This window comes from Cupressus sempervirens, chromosome 5 (assembly GCF_028749045.1).
Source record: "Cupressus sempervirens isolate cs-2001-9-10 chromosome 5, ASM2874904v1, whole genome shotgun sequence".
In the NCBI taxonomy this organism is placed as follows: domain Eukaryota; kingdom Viridiplantae; phylum Streptophyta; class Pinopsida; order Cupressales; family Cupressaceae; genus Cupressus; species Cupressus sempervirens.
Window position 1 is genome coordinate 990,950,510 of NC_143122.1, and position 21,611 is coordinate 990,972,120.

General features: G+C 35.8%; 1 protein-coding gene across 1 annotated transcript in view; it reads left to right on the forward strand.

The window, feature by feature from the left end:
• The window catches only part of LOC149559251 (spindle/kinetochore-associated protein), a 188,996-nt gene that overhangs the window by 39,806 nt on the left and 127,579 nt on the right, over positions 1-21,611 (forward strand). Inside the window, exon 3 of the mRNA XM_089833178.1 lies at positions 967-1,062. Coding sequence (XP_089689304.1) covers positions 967-1,062 — 96 coding nt within the window. The remainder of the gene's footprint in view (positions 1-966; positions 1,063-21,611) is intronic.

The following is a 21,611-nucleotide window of genomic DNA, read 5'->3' on the forward strand; positions in this document are numbered from 1 at the left end:
TAAGGCACTTTCTCTTTAGATCATTACAATGACAGCTACTAATGCAATCTCATTGTAGAATATGCCCTTCAATACTCTTTGAATAAATGATCTTACTAGTTGATACATCTCCATGGGTTCTTTATCATGATACTTGATCTAGAAGATGTCTACAATTACATGCCCATAGTTGCTCAACTCTGGATTCTTGGCATGTGGACTGAACTGGAAGAGTGAGCCCTGGAGTAAGAAACTCCAATGTTGACATCTGGCTGTGTCGTGATGTAGAGTTTAAGTACTGGGCTGCACCACTGACATTCTACCAAGTGTGTAAGGTTTCAAATGGTTTTTGGTGGGGGTAAAGATGATTGACTGGTGAAAATTGTGGTGAGGGGCATTTTTTGTGCCAAATATGTCAAATTGAAGTTACAAACTATATAGTCACAAGCTACGACATCTGCAAAAAAAAAAGTACTGTAAAATGGAGGATATAGAAGTATTATAACAGACATTACCAAATAAAAGACATCTCTTCTAGATGACGCTGGTAAATCCAATAATAGTTTTTGGCTATGAAAAGGTTTTTGAAGAGTTTTTCTCTCTCCCCAATGTATTCATCATTTGCTGATCTGAACAGGTCACTCAAATGAAGAAATCGAAAAAATATATTTCTCTTAAATCCCTGCTTTGTGTATGAGGATTTTCTACATTTCTTGTACATCGATTCAGATTTTCTTTGAATACTCATGTTTCTCTATTCCAGCAGCACATTTTCTATGTATGGTAATTGTTAAAATCATTTTTGTGTTTCTATTAGAATAAATATTCTGAATCTGCTTTAAAAAGTAATAGAATGTGCACAAGTCTGTTATTTTCCTTAGAGTTGTTTTATTCTTTTTATTATTATGGCCTCATGGATTGTATATATTGGATTCAGCACAGAGTGTATTTTCTGTGTTGTTATAACTTGAACTTTTTACAATGCAGAATAATCCCCTAAGATTAATGTACCGCATTAAGAAGATCCAGGAGGAGCTCCCACTGTTGAAAGAGCAATGTGAGAAACTGCTAGCAGCAAAGCAGGTATTTTGTAGATTTCGTTCTTTAATTGCTATTTTGGAGAGTTGGGCGTTGCCACTGATACACCTATTAAATCTGAAGTTTGACTATCAGATCTCCCACACATATTAAAAGAAATAATTCAACTTCTTGTTTAGCATTGAATATTTTTCTTTATTAGATTCGTAAATTACTAAATAGAAGCCTAGGAGACTGCACCCCTTTTTTAACTTTCAAGATATTACATCAATCTTGAGGGCAACAACTCTTAATCCGTTGGATAAAATTTCTCATAATTGAATGTTAAAATTTTGGGCTTTCATATAGCTTACTTGTATTATAATCTTGAAGTGACACTATTGTTTTGATTGGAGAGAGAGGAGATTAAGTTCGTTCCTTTCTCATCTGCCTAAAATAAAGTTGTACATACAGTGGTACAGGTAGCAAAGTTGTTTTTCAAGGAGATATTCATGTTGCATGTTTTGCCGCGGATTATTGTTAGTGATTAGGATAGCAGGTTCATGAGTCTCTTCAGGCAGGAGCTCTTCAAAATTGTGTGGGACAGAGCTTAGCCTGAGCACTAGCTACCTCTCTCAAACCAACGATTAGACTGAAATAGTTAATAAATGGGTGAGGGGTATCTCCCTAATTATTTACTCGGGCAAAAAAATGCATGGGTGAAGTGGTTGCAGCTCGGTGAATACTGCTTTAACACTACGTATCACATGTCCATTCGGATGACAACATTAATGGCCCTCTATGTGTATGACGCTCCCAGTTTTCTATATTTGTTGTTTAGTGATAGCAAGGTGCCTAGGGCCAGGGATCTTTTGCAAGAGAATCAAGATATCATGAGATCTATGAAGGAAAATATGCAAAAGGCCCAGAACCAACAAACACAAAATGTAGATCAACAAAGACAACAATCATTTGAAGTGGGCGATGTGGTTGTAGCCATATAGATAGTCCGCTCTTAAGAGGAGTGGTGCAAAAAAGCTGAAGCCACGATACCATGGGCCTTTTAGAGTGACCTGAAGAGTAGGGGAAATGGCTTATGAGTTGGAGTTGCTAGCGGATAGAACCTTTCATAATGTATTCCCTGTGTCACACCTCAAAAAGGCACTAGGACAAAATGTGGTACCTTTGACATAGTTACCTCCTCTTGATGATGAGGAGAAGTTGGTTTTAGTTTCTGAGGCTATCTTGGATACCAAAGAGTGTACGCTTTAGAGGAGGACTACCAGAGAATACCTGATGCAGTGGAAGAATTTGCCGATTGAGGATGTTACTTGGGAGAGTGAGGACATCTTACAACATCCAGAGCCGAGATTTCTTGAGGGAAAGCAATTTCAAGGGGGGCAGACGGTAATGTCCCCTTTCTAGCTAGTCACGAGATGACTTGTTTTTAGCCCGTTTCATCATGGTCTTGAGGGCTAACGAAAACTTTAGAGGGAGCTTGAGATTATTTGGCCTAGTCAAATACAGTTTCAGGCCAAACATTTGATGGAGTTATGAAGGACCTTTCTATTTTTAGTAAGTTAGTAGGGGTTCAATGCTTTCACAATTTTCAGTAATTGGATTTGTAACGTCTTGTTGAGCTCTTTCCAACGAGCTATTATTCATGGGATTCCATGTTAGATTGCTATTTTGTTTTAACAGTTGAAGGTTTAAATTGTTTATTAAATAAAGTGACAATTATATTAAATTACATTTTATTAAACTCACTTTATTATTTATAAGTACATTTTGTTCATCAAGTGGGAAATGTTGCCTTTTGATTAAAGACAACTTCATTTATAGACATGCTCAATTGAATTGGAAAGGAGAATGAGCGACGGTTTGATATGCTGCTTCACAACAAGTAGTATGCGCTGGTTCAGGTTAACCGAAGGTTAGTTATAAGTCAATCACAAAGACTCTAAACTGTGTTTGCATTATAATAATTTTCTGATATTACATAAGCATGGCTAATCTTCAAAACTCCTCAATCTTTATTTAGGATATTAAATAATGCATCACTATATTCAGCATCCAGACACAGATGGTGGAGAATATTGGTTAATATTATCGTAGGCTATAATATTAGTTAGCTTTAGTGGAGTTGTATAAATACAGCCCAGAGAAGACATTAATAGATTAATTTGATTTATTTATGTGAGAGATATCTGTGGATAAGTCATATGAGTAATTGGTTTAAATTAATTATTTTATGTCAACACATGTTTGTTGGTTTTCATTAAAGTTCTCACGACTTTCCATTCTAATGATCATCCTCACATGAATTGATGCAGTGGACTGTTTTAATCAAATGGTACCATTGTTTTTGGATCACTTTTGACAGGATTGAAACAAGTGGAAGGTCACATATATAGTTCACTCTTCCAACTAAAGTTTTCCTTTGTTGCTTTCAGTGTATACTTTCTTCTTTCATTACAACAATTCTAAGGGAAAGGAACTATATGAACAAAACCACTCCAAAATAAAATCCCGCTTCACTATGCAAAACCTCTATATGTTGTGTATTGTAGCATGCAATACTTTTATCATTAAATTCTTCTCCCGTGCTTAAAATGCATATCAATAAAGGAATTTATAGATATAACTTGTGTGTTGAAGAATTCAAAGGTTATTAAAATAATGCTATTTTGTCCACATTGAGCAATCATTATAACCAATAAGAGCATATTTTCCTTTGAATTGTTTCATCAAGTCGTTTGCTCCATATCTGTGATTGCACACTATGCATGCATGTCTACTGAAGTTCCATGCACTACCACGCATCCCATGAAGAGGTATCTCTTTTTACTACATTGTCTAAGATTCCTCTTGAATGTCTTCTTAATTATTGCATGTGCCTGACAGATGTGAAGAAACATTGTCGAACTTGGCTTTATAACTGCCATTTACATTTTATTTTATATTTCTAAGTGCCCTTTCAACAAATACATTCCAGGGATTCCATTAAATTATTTCCTTTCACTCCTCTCAAGATAATATCCCTTTGTGGCATTCTATCAAATAATTTAGTTGCAGTGTTTATGATTACACTTTTTTTGCATGTGTGTCTAGCGGGAGCATTTTAATTTTTGACAGATTCTAATGACCTATTCCAAGGTTCTCACCTCCCCAGGCAAGGAGGATGGAAGAAAGAAAATAAGACTTTAGCTTGTAATCATCCATTTCATGTTTTCCATGCATGTCTACTTGTAGCAGTCACATCTACCATATCTGACAAAGATGGCTGACTTCAAATGCTTCTATGGCTTGAGTTAGCGTATGTCTTTGAGACATTCTATCAACACTCACAGCTACGTTGTCTTTGATTCCACATTTTTAATGAATGCAAAGGAAAACCACATTCATTATTCCTTAAAGATGTCGATATACTATTTGAATGTCACCATTTGATACAAGTATAAAACTCATGTCTTCTCAGTTGTAGTTCAAACTTGCTTGAAATTTTTCGAAGACTTTTGCACATCTTGTTTTTTTCTCTGGGAATATGATAACTACCTCATTCCATGAGGCCGTACTCTTTCAAGAGTTTGGCCCAACAGTTCAGAGATGTTAACTATAACACATCGTTGTTGCCTAAATAGATAACTACAACCCATTCTCAAGTTTCTATTTGGCATGCATGTTATCCATCATGTTTGCAAAGACAATGAGAACACTAGCAAGGGTTGTAGAATGTGGTTTTGTACCTATTCTAAAGCTTTAATTGTGGCTTGGGCAGGGACGATCTTGTGACTATAACATTCCATGCCACCCTGGGGCACCCTGTAGCCTTGAGAAGGATAATGAAAAAGTTCGTAGATCGGCCTTTTCCCTGCCAATTACATTTGATCGAAAAATCCAATTCGGCCTTTAACTCAACAATTCCATTTTGAATTCCACAAAAAGAAATTATGTTTGAGGAATTCTTGAAGCATCTCGTACGCTTGTCTATGACTTCTGATTTTGCATACATTTCGACAAGAGCATTTCCAACTAGATGTCTGATCAAATTTTTTTCTACCAATTTGCTTTGACGCGTATCCATAATCTTTCCAAGATTTATATTTTGTGCACATGAGGAGGATGATGGTATGGATTGCGCAAAACTGTTTTACACCTGTGAGTTGCATTTCTTTGATAGTTTCTGGAGCCTTTTCTACAAATCCATTTTGTATATAACTTGCAAACATGGCTTTTTGATGCACTTTGTGAAACCTTCATCGTGCTTGGTCTACATTTCAATTGATACTATATGTTGTTCCATCTTTATCAAAGTAATAAGTAGTTATGTGCATGTAGTTATTATAGCTAACTTTCCCAATAGTACATTTTGGATAATTGTTGACCTTTAGAAAATTACTGACAATTTGCATATGCCTTGATTATGACAAGCCTCATTCATTGTCGGGTTTTTGAATAAATTGCAAAACTTGTTGACATTATTGACGGATATATAAAATGTGACATAACATCTTCCTTTTAGTAAACTGTGAGTTTTGGAGAAAACCTCGCTTTGTATATTTTGAATTGAATCTCTTTTGCCTATTATTATTCTTCTAGTGAAATATCCCAAATGGATATTTCCTCTATTGCTGCTATAATATATAACTATATAAATTATATTTTCCTGAAGATTTTTCTTTGATCTTATAGAGCTAGACAGAAGTTGCAGAAGAATGTTGTTTCTTTTTGTATTTTTCAGAATATAGGTATTACAATGAATAAATAACTGATAAATAGAAGTAATAGAAATAATATGCAGCAATACATACTAATCCGGAAATGATTCCAAAACCATACCATCAGAGTTTGATTTATTCCAAAATAGTACCAATATAGATGTGCTTCAAACAAGATGGATGCCAGTTGAAAATGGGATCTAGGTGAGCTGCTGTAATAAATGCCAGGCTGAACCAAAGTGGCTGCCTTCCCTAAAAATCCATTGCCTGCAAGGTGTAACTGCAATACTAGAAACCGATCCACTGCCTTGATCAAACTGTATGCATAGGAACCTTCAAATGTGATCTTGTTGAGGGCTACGTCCCAACAAATCTGCTCTCAACACTAGGGTTTGCGTCCCAGGTGAGGAATGCTCGTCCAGAGTAATGGTGTTCAAAATAGGATGATAAAATGATAAAAGATACTCCTCTTTAGGTTTCTTTCTCCTTATATCCCCTCTCCAAGGCAATTCGAACCCTAACAGAATTCTAAAGTGGATTGCATTTGAACTTTATAATATAACATTATTTTTTTAATAAAGGTGTCCAAATAGAAGGAAATCATTACTTTATTAATGAAAAATAGCTCCAAGCATCAAATAAGTCCCGACAAATGATAATGAAATACTAGAGACTGATCTCTTTCCAACGAGCTATCACACATAGGCAAATCGATCCAAATGGAGCCAGAAAACTCCTTATTACTCCAAAATGGCTAAACACTTAGCCTTATTTAAATTATTAAAATGCTAACTTAGGAGAATATTTAAATATATTAAAATATTTCCCAAGTAGCCAAGAAACAACCCAAACACCTCTAAAACATGAAATTGAGTTTGTCACTTGCCTGTGACTGATGCCAGACAACTTGGACCAACTGGCAATCACACCCTCAAATCTAGGGATACTCCTAAAATATAGGGAACACACTCAAATCTCCTGAAATTGAGACTAGGGGGTGATCTCATAGAACCTCAACTCTGGAAACGTCACTATCTCCTAAAAGGTAGGAATCTTCTCCTACAATCAAGGAACTGCCTCCTAAAATCAAGGAACTGCTCTCAATTGATTTACTACTGCTTGTAATACCAAATCTAGATGCTGAAAACCTCGAGTGAGTCCTTGATCACCACTGCCATCGTACGAGACTCCATAATAGGCTAACTCTCATGTCACTACTAGATAGAGCTAAAAAGGGGACATGACAAATCCTCTCCTCTCGAAGATGCTTGCCCACAAGCAACTGCAAAGTTGGATGTTGTAAAATAGTCTCGCTCTCCAAGTGGCGTCTTCTACATGTAGACCTCTCCAGCAAATTAGATACTCTCGAATCACCCTGCTTCTCAGCTAGTGTTCCCTCTCTTCCAAGATTTGGAGATGGTATAATATGTTGTCCTAGTGCCTTTTTTAGACACGACACGTGGAACACATTATGAATCCTACTGCTAGGTGGTAACTCAATCTTATACGCAACCTCTCCAACATGCCTGATAATCTTGTATGGTCCATAAAAACAAGGTTTAAGCTTCTCAGCTCCACCCCTTTTAAAGGTGCTCTGTCGGTAAGGCTACAGTCGTAGGTATACCATATCCCCCACCTCAAATATCCTCTCAATCTTGTGTCGATCAGCATAGACCTTCTGCTGATTCTGTGCTTGCTGAAGATTCTCTCTAAGAAATCTCATGATGTCCTAGTTCTCCTGTATCCAATCCTGTGCCAAAGAAACCTTGTCACTAATCACCAGATCAACAAAAGATAGGGCATCATAACCATAGAGGGCTCTAAATGGAGTCATAGCAATCGACATATGATACGTAGTATTATAATAGTACTTGCCCAAGTGCAACCAATGCACCCATGTCCTTTGTTGTGCTACTCTGATATAAACATCAAGATCTTCAAAGTGTAGCATCTCACCATGAATCCACTGGAGGAATATATTATCCATGTCGATTCTTGGATTCCAAACCAATTTAAAAAAAAATGCAACATATTCATAGTGCACCTGTCTGAATAGATGTGCAAACCCATATTGCCAATGCCTCTTCGTGAGGTCCTTACTAACAATCCTTGAACCTGATGCAATCTAGGTAAACTGACAAAATAACATGCTCGTGACCCTCTATATCTCTCAAACATACAACTAGTTGTTCCATTCTGACAAAAATGCCCAAACACTCCAAACTGTGAAGCAAAATATAAAAGTCTATGTAAAGTGATGTATCTTGCGAATCAATACCTGGGTCCCATAACAAAACACATGTCATACTGTGTGTGATGTAGAATAACTTCATACTATCACCATCACTATCAAGTAACCCTTTGTTTATGCAAGACACCATAACTATGGGTGAGTTATATCTTGCATGCTCAAAAATATCAACAATGGCCACCCTATCTCATTGTCATAACTCTGACCAGCAACAGAAGTGATATCAAACATACTATCAAACCAATTCCAATCAACAACAAACACTCCCCACTCCATCGCTAACCTATAGGGGCACCTTCCAACACTCCCATATTGTTGAAAACCTAATGTAGACAGTGAAAAACTCGGATAAGTCATAAGATCCCCACTAGAATAGTTACTAATCCTCAATGGATTGAAGAGTACAAAGTCACCAATTAGCAAGGTTATTTTTGCCCTGTCAAGAAAACCACGAGGCCACCTCTTAACAGAAGTATATGTGTCAATCCAGACGCATAAGATACAACTCTTGAGTGGTCAGCCCACCAAGTGTATGCTCAACTTCACAATCATACTCCAAGATTGAGCACCTTATGCCATTCGTGTCATCAAGATCAAGAGCCTCCTCATCATCCAATTCGAAGAGTGGATTATCTAAAATCAAATCAGCACTCATCTCGGAAAAAGGGGTTATCAGCAATGACTGAATGTATGTTATCAAATTCTTCAAGACTATAGGCAACAAACACATGAGAATGGGAAGTAAAATTGCTACTATCCAAACTCAGAATTTTGGAATCCTCCTCTATACCTTCTTTGGAATCATCTTGTATATCCTCAGTATTAATGGAACTACTGGTGTCATTGGATAACGTATCATCAAGTGGTTCCTCTTCTTCATTCACCTCATGAATATATTGTCTATTTGAACAGGCTGTTGCAAGAGGTAGGTTTTCTGATTGAGCTGATGTAGAATGTAGTAGACTCAGCTCCACACAATGTTCCTTCCACTGATTTTCTAATTTTGTAGGTAAAACATGGATTAAACAGAACTCCCTACTCACAACTGTAATATTCTACTTCTGTACACGGACCAGAAAATCTTTCCCCAGACAATTTGGTAACTAGAGGGACTTGGTATGTGATTTGGAGACTGGTAAGGAGATGTTGTGATGGCATAGGGATGGCAAAAGCACTTGTATAGGCAAATGGAAGGACACATGCACAGTATGGCAAGGTGATGGGAGTGAGCCGTACGGTGTCACAGAAAGAGCCGTACGATCGTTAGATTGGTGTACGGTGAGGGAGAATGATGACGAGTGGTGTGGTCATGCAATGGTTTGTACGGTGGGATGTTTGATAGGAGGGCCGTACGGTGGAGGGCCTAAGACCGTGCAATGTCTCTGCCAAATTCCAGAGGTTGCGTGCAAACAAAATGATGGCGTATTGGGTGATGGCTAGGTAGGTCGTACAACAAGCCATACGTGAGTAGAGGGGGAAGACAAGGAAGGTACGAAGTGTTTGAGAGTAAATGTCATACGGTTAAAGAGGGAGTCGCACAGAAATGTCTGGATGCCACAGGATGAATGCGAACACGTACTTACAAAACACAAGTAGATCAGACACGGTAATTGAAACTTGAATTCAAATAATCCCTCCAGAATATGCCAAAAGATGTTGCTCCGATTTGCCAGATCCGAGCGAAGAATTACATGCAACAACGAAATAGGGTGAGGGTTGAATCCCACCGAAACCATGAGAGCCAAGTAGGGAAGATCATTCACTTCCAAAATGGCGAATAGCGGAGAATCCCCAACAGGAATTTGCAGTACAGAGAAAATAATCCAAAAACATACCTACAGACTACCTACAAGCCGTGCTTAAATACCCATCGGGAAACTTTGAGAGAATGTACAAAGATAGCCGACGGCGACACAAACTACGGAAACAAAAATAAAAATGGGTCCGAGATACATTAAATCAATCGGCTCATTACAAAAGTTTGATTTATTCTTTATTTTATAACAGGAAGATTACAAGTTCTTCAATTTAATTTTCTACCATGAGGAGAGCTACTTAAGAATTTCCCATATTTTCTCTAACCTTTAAAAGTTCTGAAATAAGTTGATCAATCTCCCCGTCTTTCCCCCTCAAAGCAATAGAGTAAATAACACCAAGGTCAAGAAGATGATCTCTATTTGAAAGGAGGTTTAAGTAATTAATCTTCATTGCCTCCATGGATGTCTTAAGCACATGCATATCAGAGATTGATGAAGCATCTTCTTTACATTTATGTCTTCCCTCAAGTTGGACTTTCCAAATGTAGCTCTCTACTAACTTGTGGGAATTGTGTCATGTCCCCTTTCTAGAGTCGACATCAGAGATGATAGAGTTAGCCTCTCAGGCAGTCACGAAGGCTGGCAATAGTGTATAGAGACTCAGTCAGGGTATACCATGCTCGAATCTGGAGTTTCAGACAGTAGGAGGGTAGTTGAGAGCAGTTCCTTAATTGTAGGAGGAGTTTCCTACATTTTAGGAGGTGGAGATGGGTTATAGTGTTAAGTCTCTACGAGATCATTCTATGGTTTGAGTTTCGGGAGATTCGGATACATTCCTATTTTTTAGGAGTATTCCTAATTTTTGAGGGATTAGACTGTCAGTTATTTCAGATTATTCGGCATCAGTCACAAGAGGTGACGAGTTCAGTTTCACCTTGTAGAGGTGTTTTGGCTATTAGTTCGCTGTTTGGAAAATATTTTAATATATTTAAATATTCTCCTAAATTAGCATTTTAATAATTTAAATAAGGCTAAATTATAGCTATTTTGGAGTAATAAGGGGTTTTTTGGCCTCATCTGGGTGAATATCCCTTGGTGAAATAGCTCGTTGGAAAGGTCTTGAACTTTTCTAAATATTTCTCTTTTGACTTGGAGCATTTCGGTGAACGGATTTCTTTCTATTGGGAAAAAGGTCATTTTCTGGATACTTGACCACTTTAAAAATGAGAAATATATTATTTTATAACCCAATGCCACATGGGGACATTTTTACGGTTCGAGCTAAGTTTGGTGGGTTATAAGGAGGTAAAGACAAAGTTCGAAGGATTATTATTGACATATTACATCTTGGATTTGTGTTTTGGGCTTTGATTGAGCTTTCAGCATTTGGGATGCCAAAACCACTTGCTTTGCCTGTTTGGGACATAGCCCCCAAAACAGTGGTCTAGATTCTTGTAGTCAGAAACATCTTGGAGATTGTGCATTGTTTCTTTTGGGGAACGCAATACTGAGTTAGAGTTTTAGTTGGGGTTTGGGTATTTTACTCACATGTGGGCACTTTGCAGCTGTACGACCGTGCCTGGCAGCCATCTACTTTTCCACGTACAACATTTGAGAGCTGGATTTTGGCCGTAGCTTCCTTCTGGGCTCATATTTCACCTTCACGCCTTCAGGTTGGCTTTATTCTTGGTTGTAATCATCTAGATATTATTGTAAATCTTCATCTGGTTATATATTAAGTGTATATTCAAAAAAATCTACTTGAAGCGACTTTGCTTTAAATGTATTTGGAATACATTCTCAGAACTGGTTCATGTTATTGTACTTCTGTTATTACTTATTGAAGAATCATCAAAAATATAAAACAATCAAACCCTTCTGCAACTTCTGTCTAGCTCTGCAAGAAAAATTTAATAAATAGAGAAAAAAATATAAAATAATAAAATTATAGTAGATTAGCGGAAGAGATCCATCAGGAATCTTTCAACCTGTCAAAATGTGACAGGGCTGCAATGACATTTTCTTCACCAACCTTCAGTTGGCTCTCCAAAATAAGCTTATGGACATGTGAATCCATAAGCAAAGGATGTGGACTGCCATTGAAGAGCAGGGCTTTCTTCAATATCCTTTTTTGATACCCCATCAAGATCTTCATTTGGTAATTCCTCTTGCTGGTTATTGTTGGTCCGTGTTTCCTTTGTTAACTTATCTTCTCTTCCAATACTTTCTTTTGTATCCTTTGATTCTTCTTTCCTTCCTTGTTGCTGATATGAACTTTTGGATACCAAATCATCATTGGCATCTGGTATACCCATAAATTGTGTGAATGCAAGCATGTCTTGTATCTGCTTAAGAAGAGAACGATACTGATGGTAGCTGCTTATTATTTCATAATTGAAAGCCTTAGGCCTCTTACTTACTTGTTGACGGAGATGAAACCTTAGAGCACCCATTTCTCATTCTAGCCATGGTATTGACCTGCAATTAACCCAACAGGCTGGCAGGAACTCCCTGTGCAATTCCAGAGCCTTGCTCAAGTTGAGCTCTCCTACGGATATAAAATCTATTTATCTTAGCTTTTGGATGCAGAGATTTGTAATCAAATCCACAGGTTGGCAAGATCAGGCTCTGATACCACTGAAATATCCCAAATGGATATTTCCTCTGCTGTTTCTATAATATTTAATTATATTTTCTTGTAGATTTTTCTTTGATCTTATAGAGCTAGACAGAAGCTGCAGAAGAATGTTGTTTCTTTTTGTATTTTTCAGAATATAGGTATTACAATGAATAAATAACAACTGATAAATAGAAGTGATAGAAATAATATGTAGCAATACATACTAATTCGGAAATGATTCTAAAACCATACCAAATGAGTTTGATTTATTCCAGAATAGTACCAATACAGATGTGCTCCAAACAAGATGGATGCTAGTTGAAAATGGGATCTAGGTGAGCTGCTGTAATAAATGCCAGGCTGAACCAAAGTGGCTGCCTTCTCTAAAAATACACTGCTTGCAAAGGGTAATTGCAATACCAAAAACCGATCCATTGCCTTGATCAAATTGTATGCATAGGAACCTTCGAATGTGATTTTGTTGAGGGCTACGCCCCAACAAATCTGCTCCTAGGTGAGGAATGCTCTTCCAGAGCAATGGTGTCCAAAATAGGATGATAAAATGATAAAAGATAGTCCTCTTTAGGTTGCCTTCTCCTTATATCCCCTCTCCAAGGCAATTTGAACCCTAAAAGAACCCTAAAGTGGATTGCATTTGAACTTTATAATATAACATTATTTTCCTAATAAAGGCGTCCAAATAGAAGGAAATCGTTACTTTATTAATGAAAAATAGCTCCAAGCATCAAATAAGTCCCGACAAATGATAATCAAATACTAGAGACTGAGCTCTTTCCAAAGAGCTATCACACATAGGCAAATCGATCCAAATGGAGCCAAAAAAACTCCTTATTACTCCAAAATGGCTAAACACTTAGCTTTATTTAAATTATTAAAATGCTAACTTAGGAGAATATTTAAATACATTAAAATATTTCCCAAGTAGCCTAGGAACAACCCAAACACCTCTAAAACATGAAATTGAGTTTGTCACTTGCCTGTGATTGATGTCGGACAACTTGTGCCAACTGGCAATCACACCCTCAAATCTAGGGATACTCCTAAAATATAGGGAACACACACAAATCTCTTGAAATTGAGACCAGGGGGTGATCTCATAGAACCTCAACTCTGGAAACGTCACCACCTCCTAAAAGGTGAGAATCTCCTCCTACAATCAAGGAAATGCCTCCTGAAATCAAGGAACTGCTCTCAACTGATCTACTACTGCTTGTAATACCAAATCCGGATGCTGAAAACCCTAATTGAGTCCCTAATCACCATTGCTAGCCTACGAGACTCCATGATAGGCTAACTCTCATGTCACTGCTACATAGAGCTAAAAAGGGGACATGATATCTCGATACATTGAAACTAGATCAAGTCACCGTTTCAGTTATCATTGGCATAGCAAGGTTATTAGCAGCCTTTTTCATGGTTTAATTCACTTTGAAAAACATAAAATGTGGCCGATTTACATATCATGATCAACATTTGGATAAATGTTATTAATAGTTACAAACTTACTTTGTCATCTATATTAGAAGAAGAGTTGACAACTTTGCTATCATTATTCATATGTTTTGCACAAACAGTACTTCTCTCCTTTATCATTCATAGAAGAAGAGATACAAATTGACTAGTAGCAGATGATGAACACTTATGCATTTTGGGAGCTTATAACAATTTCTCTTTGTGTGGTCAACATAAACGGGTTGCACTTCTTCAAACCTTTAAGTTTTATCGATTTTATGGAAGACTTGAATATCACTGCATTCAAGATGGGTTTTGCCATTGACCTTAGTGCTATTCATCAAATAGACCTGAAATTTAAGAGAAATCACAATTTTGAAATATAAGCACTCTTTTCAGACATTGGAGGCTATCTGGAGTTTTTTGACTCAAACATTCTAGGACAAGGACTTTGTAAATGTTTTAACTTTTGCAAATTTAAAACTGCGGCTAACAACTCTACATACAGATTTCGGAGTTTTCCATCTATAGAGTTCACTTGTGAAGCTACAACAGTTAATATTTGCTGTTTGGAAAGCACTGAAGCTCTTTACAGGTAGGTTTATCAGTGTCTCATCTACAAAAACTCTTATTTCTGGCTACAACATATATTTTCTCAGCAGCAGTATAATATCACTGTGGGTCATTTGCTTTGGCATTGTCATATAGCTGTGTAATGAGAACTTTTCAACAGAAAACATATCAGTTGTTTACAATGTAACATGGACCCTGGGGCACATGGGGACGAGCTGTTTCACTAGCTGTTTAATAATATAATGGTGGAGATTGAGGTTAGATTGTCATTGCCTACTAAATTCCTCTGTACATGTATATTTTGGACAAAATGCTAAATTATTTCCTTTAATAATATTTTCCACCAGTTTGGAATACATTTCTGTATGCATGTTTGACATTATGAAAAGAAAACACAATGAAACACATAGAAACAAACAAAATGCTTGCATGATAGAAGATAAGAAACTTATGGGTGTTGGGGAAAAAATTGGCTTCAATTGAGGGATGGTCATTATAGATTGTGAAACTTGTATTAAAAAGGATTAAGCATCTACATCCAAAGAAGGTTCATCAGATCTTTGAAAATGTGACTAATCTTTCAAAATGATAAATATTGTATTCAATTTGGGAATCCAAATGACAGTGATTATTGGAGAATTTAGAAAAAGTTTACATGTAGAAATGGATAAACTGAAGTGTGAAATGCAAAATAGCACAAGAATACGTGTTGGAAAACTCTCAAGGGATGAAAGACGTGGTTTCTATAAGCAGTTGCTTTCAAGAGAGTGAATTTCTCAAAATAGAAGCACAAAAAACTTACAATATTCTATTAAGGTATTACTATCTCAACATTTCTTATGAGAAGTTGCTCTCTGGCATAGTATATTTTTCAAAAAAGAAGCACAAAGAATTTAAATATTTGAATTACCAAAGTGTTCTTGTAGAATGCTTGATGACTCTTCTGACATGCACCAAGCCTTCTAGTTGAAGAGACAGGGATGATGGTTGATTTATAAGCTTCTTTGAGAAGAAGTGTTAAATATTAACAGTGATATTCATACCGGTCTGAGAAGTGCAGACCACACCTTAATCTTCTCCTCTTATACCATACATTAGGCATTATATATACTACTCTCGACAAATAGATGGGCTGCGATCCTTGGCAGTAAACATGTTATGTACTAACTATAACTAATTGTTATGTTAGTTAACATTCTTGTTATCTCCTTCATAGGTGCCAATTTCTACAAGTAATGTATGGGCCGACCTAGAGATGGTCATATCCCTTTAAGGGACATGCCCTTTGGTGTTGGTATAAGGGGTGGGTGTTATTGTAGTTTAAGGACACACAAAAACATTGAAGTCTGGTCCTTAGAACATACTGCCCTATACGAATTACTGCAGAGATAAACAAGTTTCAGAGTAACATTTAATATTCTGAAAATTACATTCTACATGTAGAAAGAAAGAAGAAGATTAGAACATCAACGAATAAAAGATATTATCTCAGATTTGACCCTATAAAATTTGCAGAAACTTTACATGGTATCAGAGTTCTGGTAGTTGACCCTAGGCTCTGCAAATTAATTAATCAGACTTGATATATATTTAGCATCATTCTCCTATCTTCAATGGCATACACAATCAGACCCGAGGACAGCTTTGATGGAAAAAAACACTTCGATACTTGGAAATTCAGAATCATGATGATTCTTGAAGAAAATGATGTAAAACAATTTGTTGATTCAGCATCCAAACAACCTAATGTTGAACCTCATAAAACTATCTAGAGTAAAGGAAATAGAAAAGCCATTTAGATCATATTAGATGGAGTGAAAAATGATATTGTACATATGCTAATGAAACATCAGACCACATTTGATGTGATGAATGCCTTACTAAATGCATATGAGGTCAACAATGCAACTAGAGTTCTCTCATTGAAAAGGCAACTAAATCACATACAAGTAAAGAAAGGAGAATCGATGAATTCTTACTTCCCAAGGTTTGCTAGTCTAAGAGATGAACTTGCAAGTATAGGAACCATCATCAGTGACAAAGAACTAACACTAATGGCTATATAGATGGATTACCAGATTCATGGGAAACATTCGCACAAGGAGTAAGTGCTAGAGACAAACATCTTGATTTCATTAGACTTAAAGGAGATTGCCTTTAGGAAGAATTCAAAAAACAGAAGATGAAGAACTTCATGTTCTCAATACAAATTCCTATAAAGGCAAGAAGAAGCATTTCAAGAAGAAAAGGGGTAATCAAAAGAATTAAGAAAGATCTATCCAAAATAAAATGCGTCAGATGCAAAAAGTTTGGACACTACATATCTAATTGCTTTGAGAATTCTAAACAGCAAGCGAACTGTATAAACATTACTAAGGAAGAAGATAACTATGATCTTGAGAATCGTGTATTGTATTCAACATTATCAAATGAAGTCTCAAGTAAAGTATAGGTGATTGATAGTGGATCATCTTGACATTTTACAAGATACAAAGAAGCACTAGACTTTATATCAGAAAAGGTCAATGGCGAAGTCACCATTGGTGATAAATCAACATGTTCTGTCAAAGGAATTAGAAATTGCACCTTGAAACTAAAGTCGAGTAGTTCTCTTATTCTCAAGGGAGTACTCTTTGTACTGAGAATAAAAAGGAATCTAACCTTGGTTACAACACTTGAAGATGATGGACATAATGTTGCATTCATGGACGGTAACGTCATAACCTGAGCTAAGAACTCCTCAATTAAGAAAGTGAAATTGATTGGTCAAAGAAAAGGGTATTTGTATAAATTAAACTCTGAACTCAGTCGATCTATTCAAGCCTTAATTCATAAAGCTGTGGATATAAATGAAATATGGAATAGAAGATTAGGATATCTAAATTTTAAAACTTTATCAACTATGGAGAAGATGGTTATTGGTTTCTCTAAACTGAATAAAGATCACTCAAGCATATGCAAAGGATACAATTTGGGTAAGAATACCAAAAGTCCATTTTGGTACTATATACTTTATATAGATGACTTCTCTAGAAAAACTTGGATTTACTTTTTAAAATGCAAAGAATCAGAAGAAATCCTAAAGAGATTTAAAGAATTTAATACCTTAACTGAAAACTTATTAAGACATAAAATTAAAACTTTTAGAACTGATAATGGAGGGGAATACACCTCAGATTTGTTTAAAAGGTTTTGTAAAGAAATGGGAATTAAGAGGGAGTATATCGTTCCTTATAACCTACAACAAAACGGGGTAGCAGAAAGGAAAAATAGAACAATTATAGATGCTGCTAGAGCTATGATATTTGTTCAAACTTTAGAATATTATCTTTGGGCAGAAGCCTCTTGTACTGCTGTCTATATTCAAAATAGAAGCCCTCACTCCTACTTTAGAGATAAAACTCCTGAAGAAGTCTTTACTAAGTTTAAATCCAATATAAGTCATCTTAGGGTTTTTGGGTGCCATGTATATATCCATGTTCCAAAAGAAAAGAGAACTAAGTTAGAACTCTCTGGGAGGAAAGGTATTTTTGTAGGGTATAGTGAAACATCTAAAGCATATAGGATTTTCATATCTGGACAAAAAAATATTGAACTTAGTAGGGATGTAATATTTGAAGAAGATCTAGCATTCAAAAAAGCCCTAAATTTTGAAGAACCCTCTCCTTTACCTAGTTTTGAAAGAAATACTGAAACTGAGTCTCAGAGGGAGAACATTAAAGAAATTGAAGAAAAAGTTCAAAACCTTAATCTTGAAGGAACTAAAAATTCAAAGAAAAGATCACTTTGGGCCATTAAAATAGTAGAGGCAACCCAAGACTTTGCTGCACCTTCTGAAACAGTCAGAGAAAGCAAAAGATCCAAAGGATTTTCTAGTCATACAACAAACATGAATGATTTGTCTAAATCAGAACCACCCAATATTTCAGATGCTATTAAACACACAACTTGGAAAGAAGTTATGATAGAAGAATGCCAATCTATTATGAAGAATGAAGTTTGGGAAATTGTTCCAAGACCTGAAGGAAAATTTGTTGGTTCTTCCAAGTGGATATTTAAAATAAAGTATGCTGCTGACTGTAGCATTGAAAAACATAAAGCTAGATTTGTAGCCAAGGGATTCTCTCAAAATGAAGGAATTGATTATGAAGAAACCTTTGCTCCTGTTGCCAGATACACCTCTGTAAGAGTAGTCCTAGCTATCGCAACATCGAAGGAATGGAAAGTACATCAAATGGATGTAAAAACAACATTCCTAAATGGAAAGATTACATAAGAAGTATATTTGGAGCAACCTGAAGGATTTGAAATTCACGATCCTAGTGTTTTTGTCTGCAGGATCAAGAAAGCTCTCTATGGGCTTAAACAGGGTCCAAGGGCTTGGTATGAAAGAATTGATAAGTATCTCACCGGCTTAGAATTCTCCAAAAATGAAGCCAATCCAAATCTATATTATAAAAGGGATAAAGATGATATGGTAATTCTGATACTGTATGTTGATGATTTACTAATAATAGGAGATGATCATCTCATAGATCAATGCAAAAAAGATCTAATTAGAGAATTCGAGATGAAAGACTTGGGACTCCTTCATTACTTTCTAGGACTGGAAGTATGGAAAAATTTTGACAACATTATACTTAATCAAGGGAAGTATACATTAGATATTTTGAAAAGATTTGGAATGTGGAATTGCAAGTCTATGTCTTCTCCAATGGAGAGTAATATACATAAAGTTAAAGAAGCAACAATAGAATCACCTTCCATAGATTCTACTCTCTACAGATAGATGATTAGGTCCCTAATGTACTTGATAAATACAAGACTTGATATTTGCTATGCTGTTAATGCCTTAAGTCAATTTATGTGTGAGCTAAAGGAGACTCACCTAGTTGCAGTCAAACACATTAAGAGATACTTACAAGGCACTTTTAATCTTGGGCTCAAATATGAGAAAGTTGATTTAGATTTACATGGATTCACTGACTCAGATTGGGGTGGAAGTGTTAAAGACAGAAAAAGTACTTTAGGATGTTGTTTCAGTTTAGCATCAACAATGATATCTTGGATATACAAAAAATAGTCCATAGAAGCACAAAGTTCCACAGAAGCCCAATACATTGTACTAACAATGACCTGTCGGGAAGCAGTTTGGCTTAGAAAGTTAGTTGTGGGGTTATTTGGGCAAGCCATGAATCTTAAGATTATTCATTGTGATAATTAGAGTTCCATCAAGCTTTCGATGAATCCAGTTTTTTATGATAGGTCTAAGCATATCAAAATTCTTTACTATTATGTAAGAGATATGGTAGATAGGAATACGGTAAAATTAGAATACATTTGCCTTGCAGATCAGACAACAGATATTCTCACCAAACCTCTCTCTAGAGTGAATATAGACCACTTTAGGAAAATACTTGGTATGGTTGAATTGTAATTCATTTGTATTCTTTAAATTATTAATAAAATAATTTTATTATCAGGCTAGTGACTGTTATGGGCTCCACCATTTGTATTCATTATTTAAGAGGTGAGAATCTCTAAAGTAATGAATACTTGTATAAAAGACATTATGAGAGATGGCGATTTCTCAGATAATGTGTTGAACAGTATAGAACTAATGTGAGGTCTAGGTGAGTTCAAGATCACTTGTGACATAAGCATTTCCATTCCTATGAGTCACAAACTTGGATAAAGGAAGAATTTATTCTTCAGACTTTATCCTATGTTTTGGTAGATCTTAACTCAAGATCAAGTTGTGATATAGGATTGTCAGGTCCTATGAGTCACAACCTGGATAAATGAAGAATATAATCGTTCTTCGTATTTTATCCTGTGTGTATTGCATTACATGCAATACTGATATCACTTGTATAAGTGATAAGTCATATCACAAGATGGTTATATGACTTAGTATCATGTGTTCCATGATACCATTTGCTTAGAAGATTCAGATAGATATAGAGTATCAATCTATGCTTATTCATCGTAATTGATGATGCTAGACATGTTATCTCTTAGTATGATTATCAAGTTAAGCGGGAGAGTTAAATATTAATAGTGATATTCATACTGGTCTGAGAAGTGCAGACTGGACCATAATCTTCTCCTCGTATACCATACATTAGGCATTATATACACTACTCTTGACAAATAGATGGGCGGCGATCCTTGGCAGTAAACATGTTATGTACTAACTATAACTAATTGTTATGTTAGTTAACATTCTTGTTATCTCCTTCATAGGTGCTGATTTCTACAAGTAATGTACGGGCTGACCTAGAGACGGTCATGTCCCTTTAAGGGACATGCCCTTTGGTGTTGGTATAAGGGGTGGGTGTTATTGTAGTTTTAGGAGACACAAAAACATTGAAGTCTGGTCCTTAGAACATACTGCCCTATACGAATTATTGCAGAGATAAACAAGTTTCAGAGTAACATTTAATATTCTGAAAATTACATTCTACATGCAGAAAGAAAGAAGAAGATCAGAACATCAATGAATAAAAGATATTATCTCAGATCTGAACCTATAAAATTTGTAGAAAGTTTACAAGAAGTAATTGCACTATCATCCAATGATTTTGAAACTGCTAGTGTCAATTCTTACATTTTCACTATCTTATTTTTAACCTTGTTTCTTTTAGAGGCCATAAATTCTGCATATTAACTTGAAACAAGTTGCCTCTATTTTTTTGATTGTATAGATTTGTGAGAGGAATGTGAATATGTAATTATATTTAACTTTGGTGCTAGATGAAAATCATTTTTCTGTATAACACGAGGACGTATCTTTCTTCTTGAGGAGCATTATTTCTTTATGCGATATGGATCATTGCTTTTGCGTGCGCATCATAATAGCCTTGTACAATTAAAAGATTTTTTCAGTAAAATTATAAATTAATGTTGTGATCCGTTGGCACTTCGATTGCATTTAAGTTGCAAAAATCTGAAATATAGACAGGTATAACTGGAGATGGAGGAAATATTTGTTGAATAGATTTTCGAGTAGGTATATACAGGCTTGCTGCAAATTTTTGTTTAGTCAGTTAGGCCTTAAACTTATCCTGCCTAGTAACATTTCTCCTTACAAGGACTATTTTAGTAAAACTTTGAGTGGTATGCTTTGATAGGAGCCATTTGGATATCTGCACTTCATGATTAATGTTAAATATGCTGATGAGAAGTGTAAGTTATCATTTGAAAGCTTTATTATCTTTTAA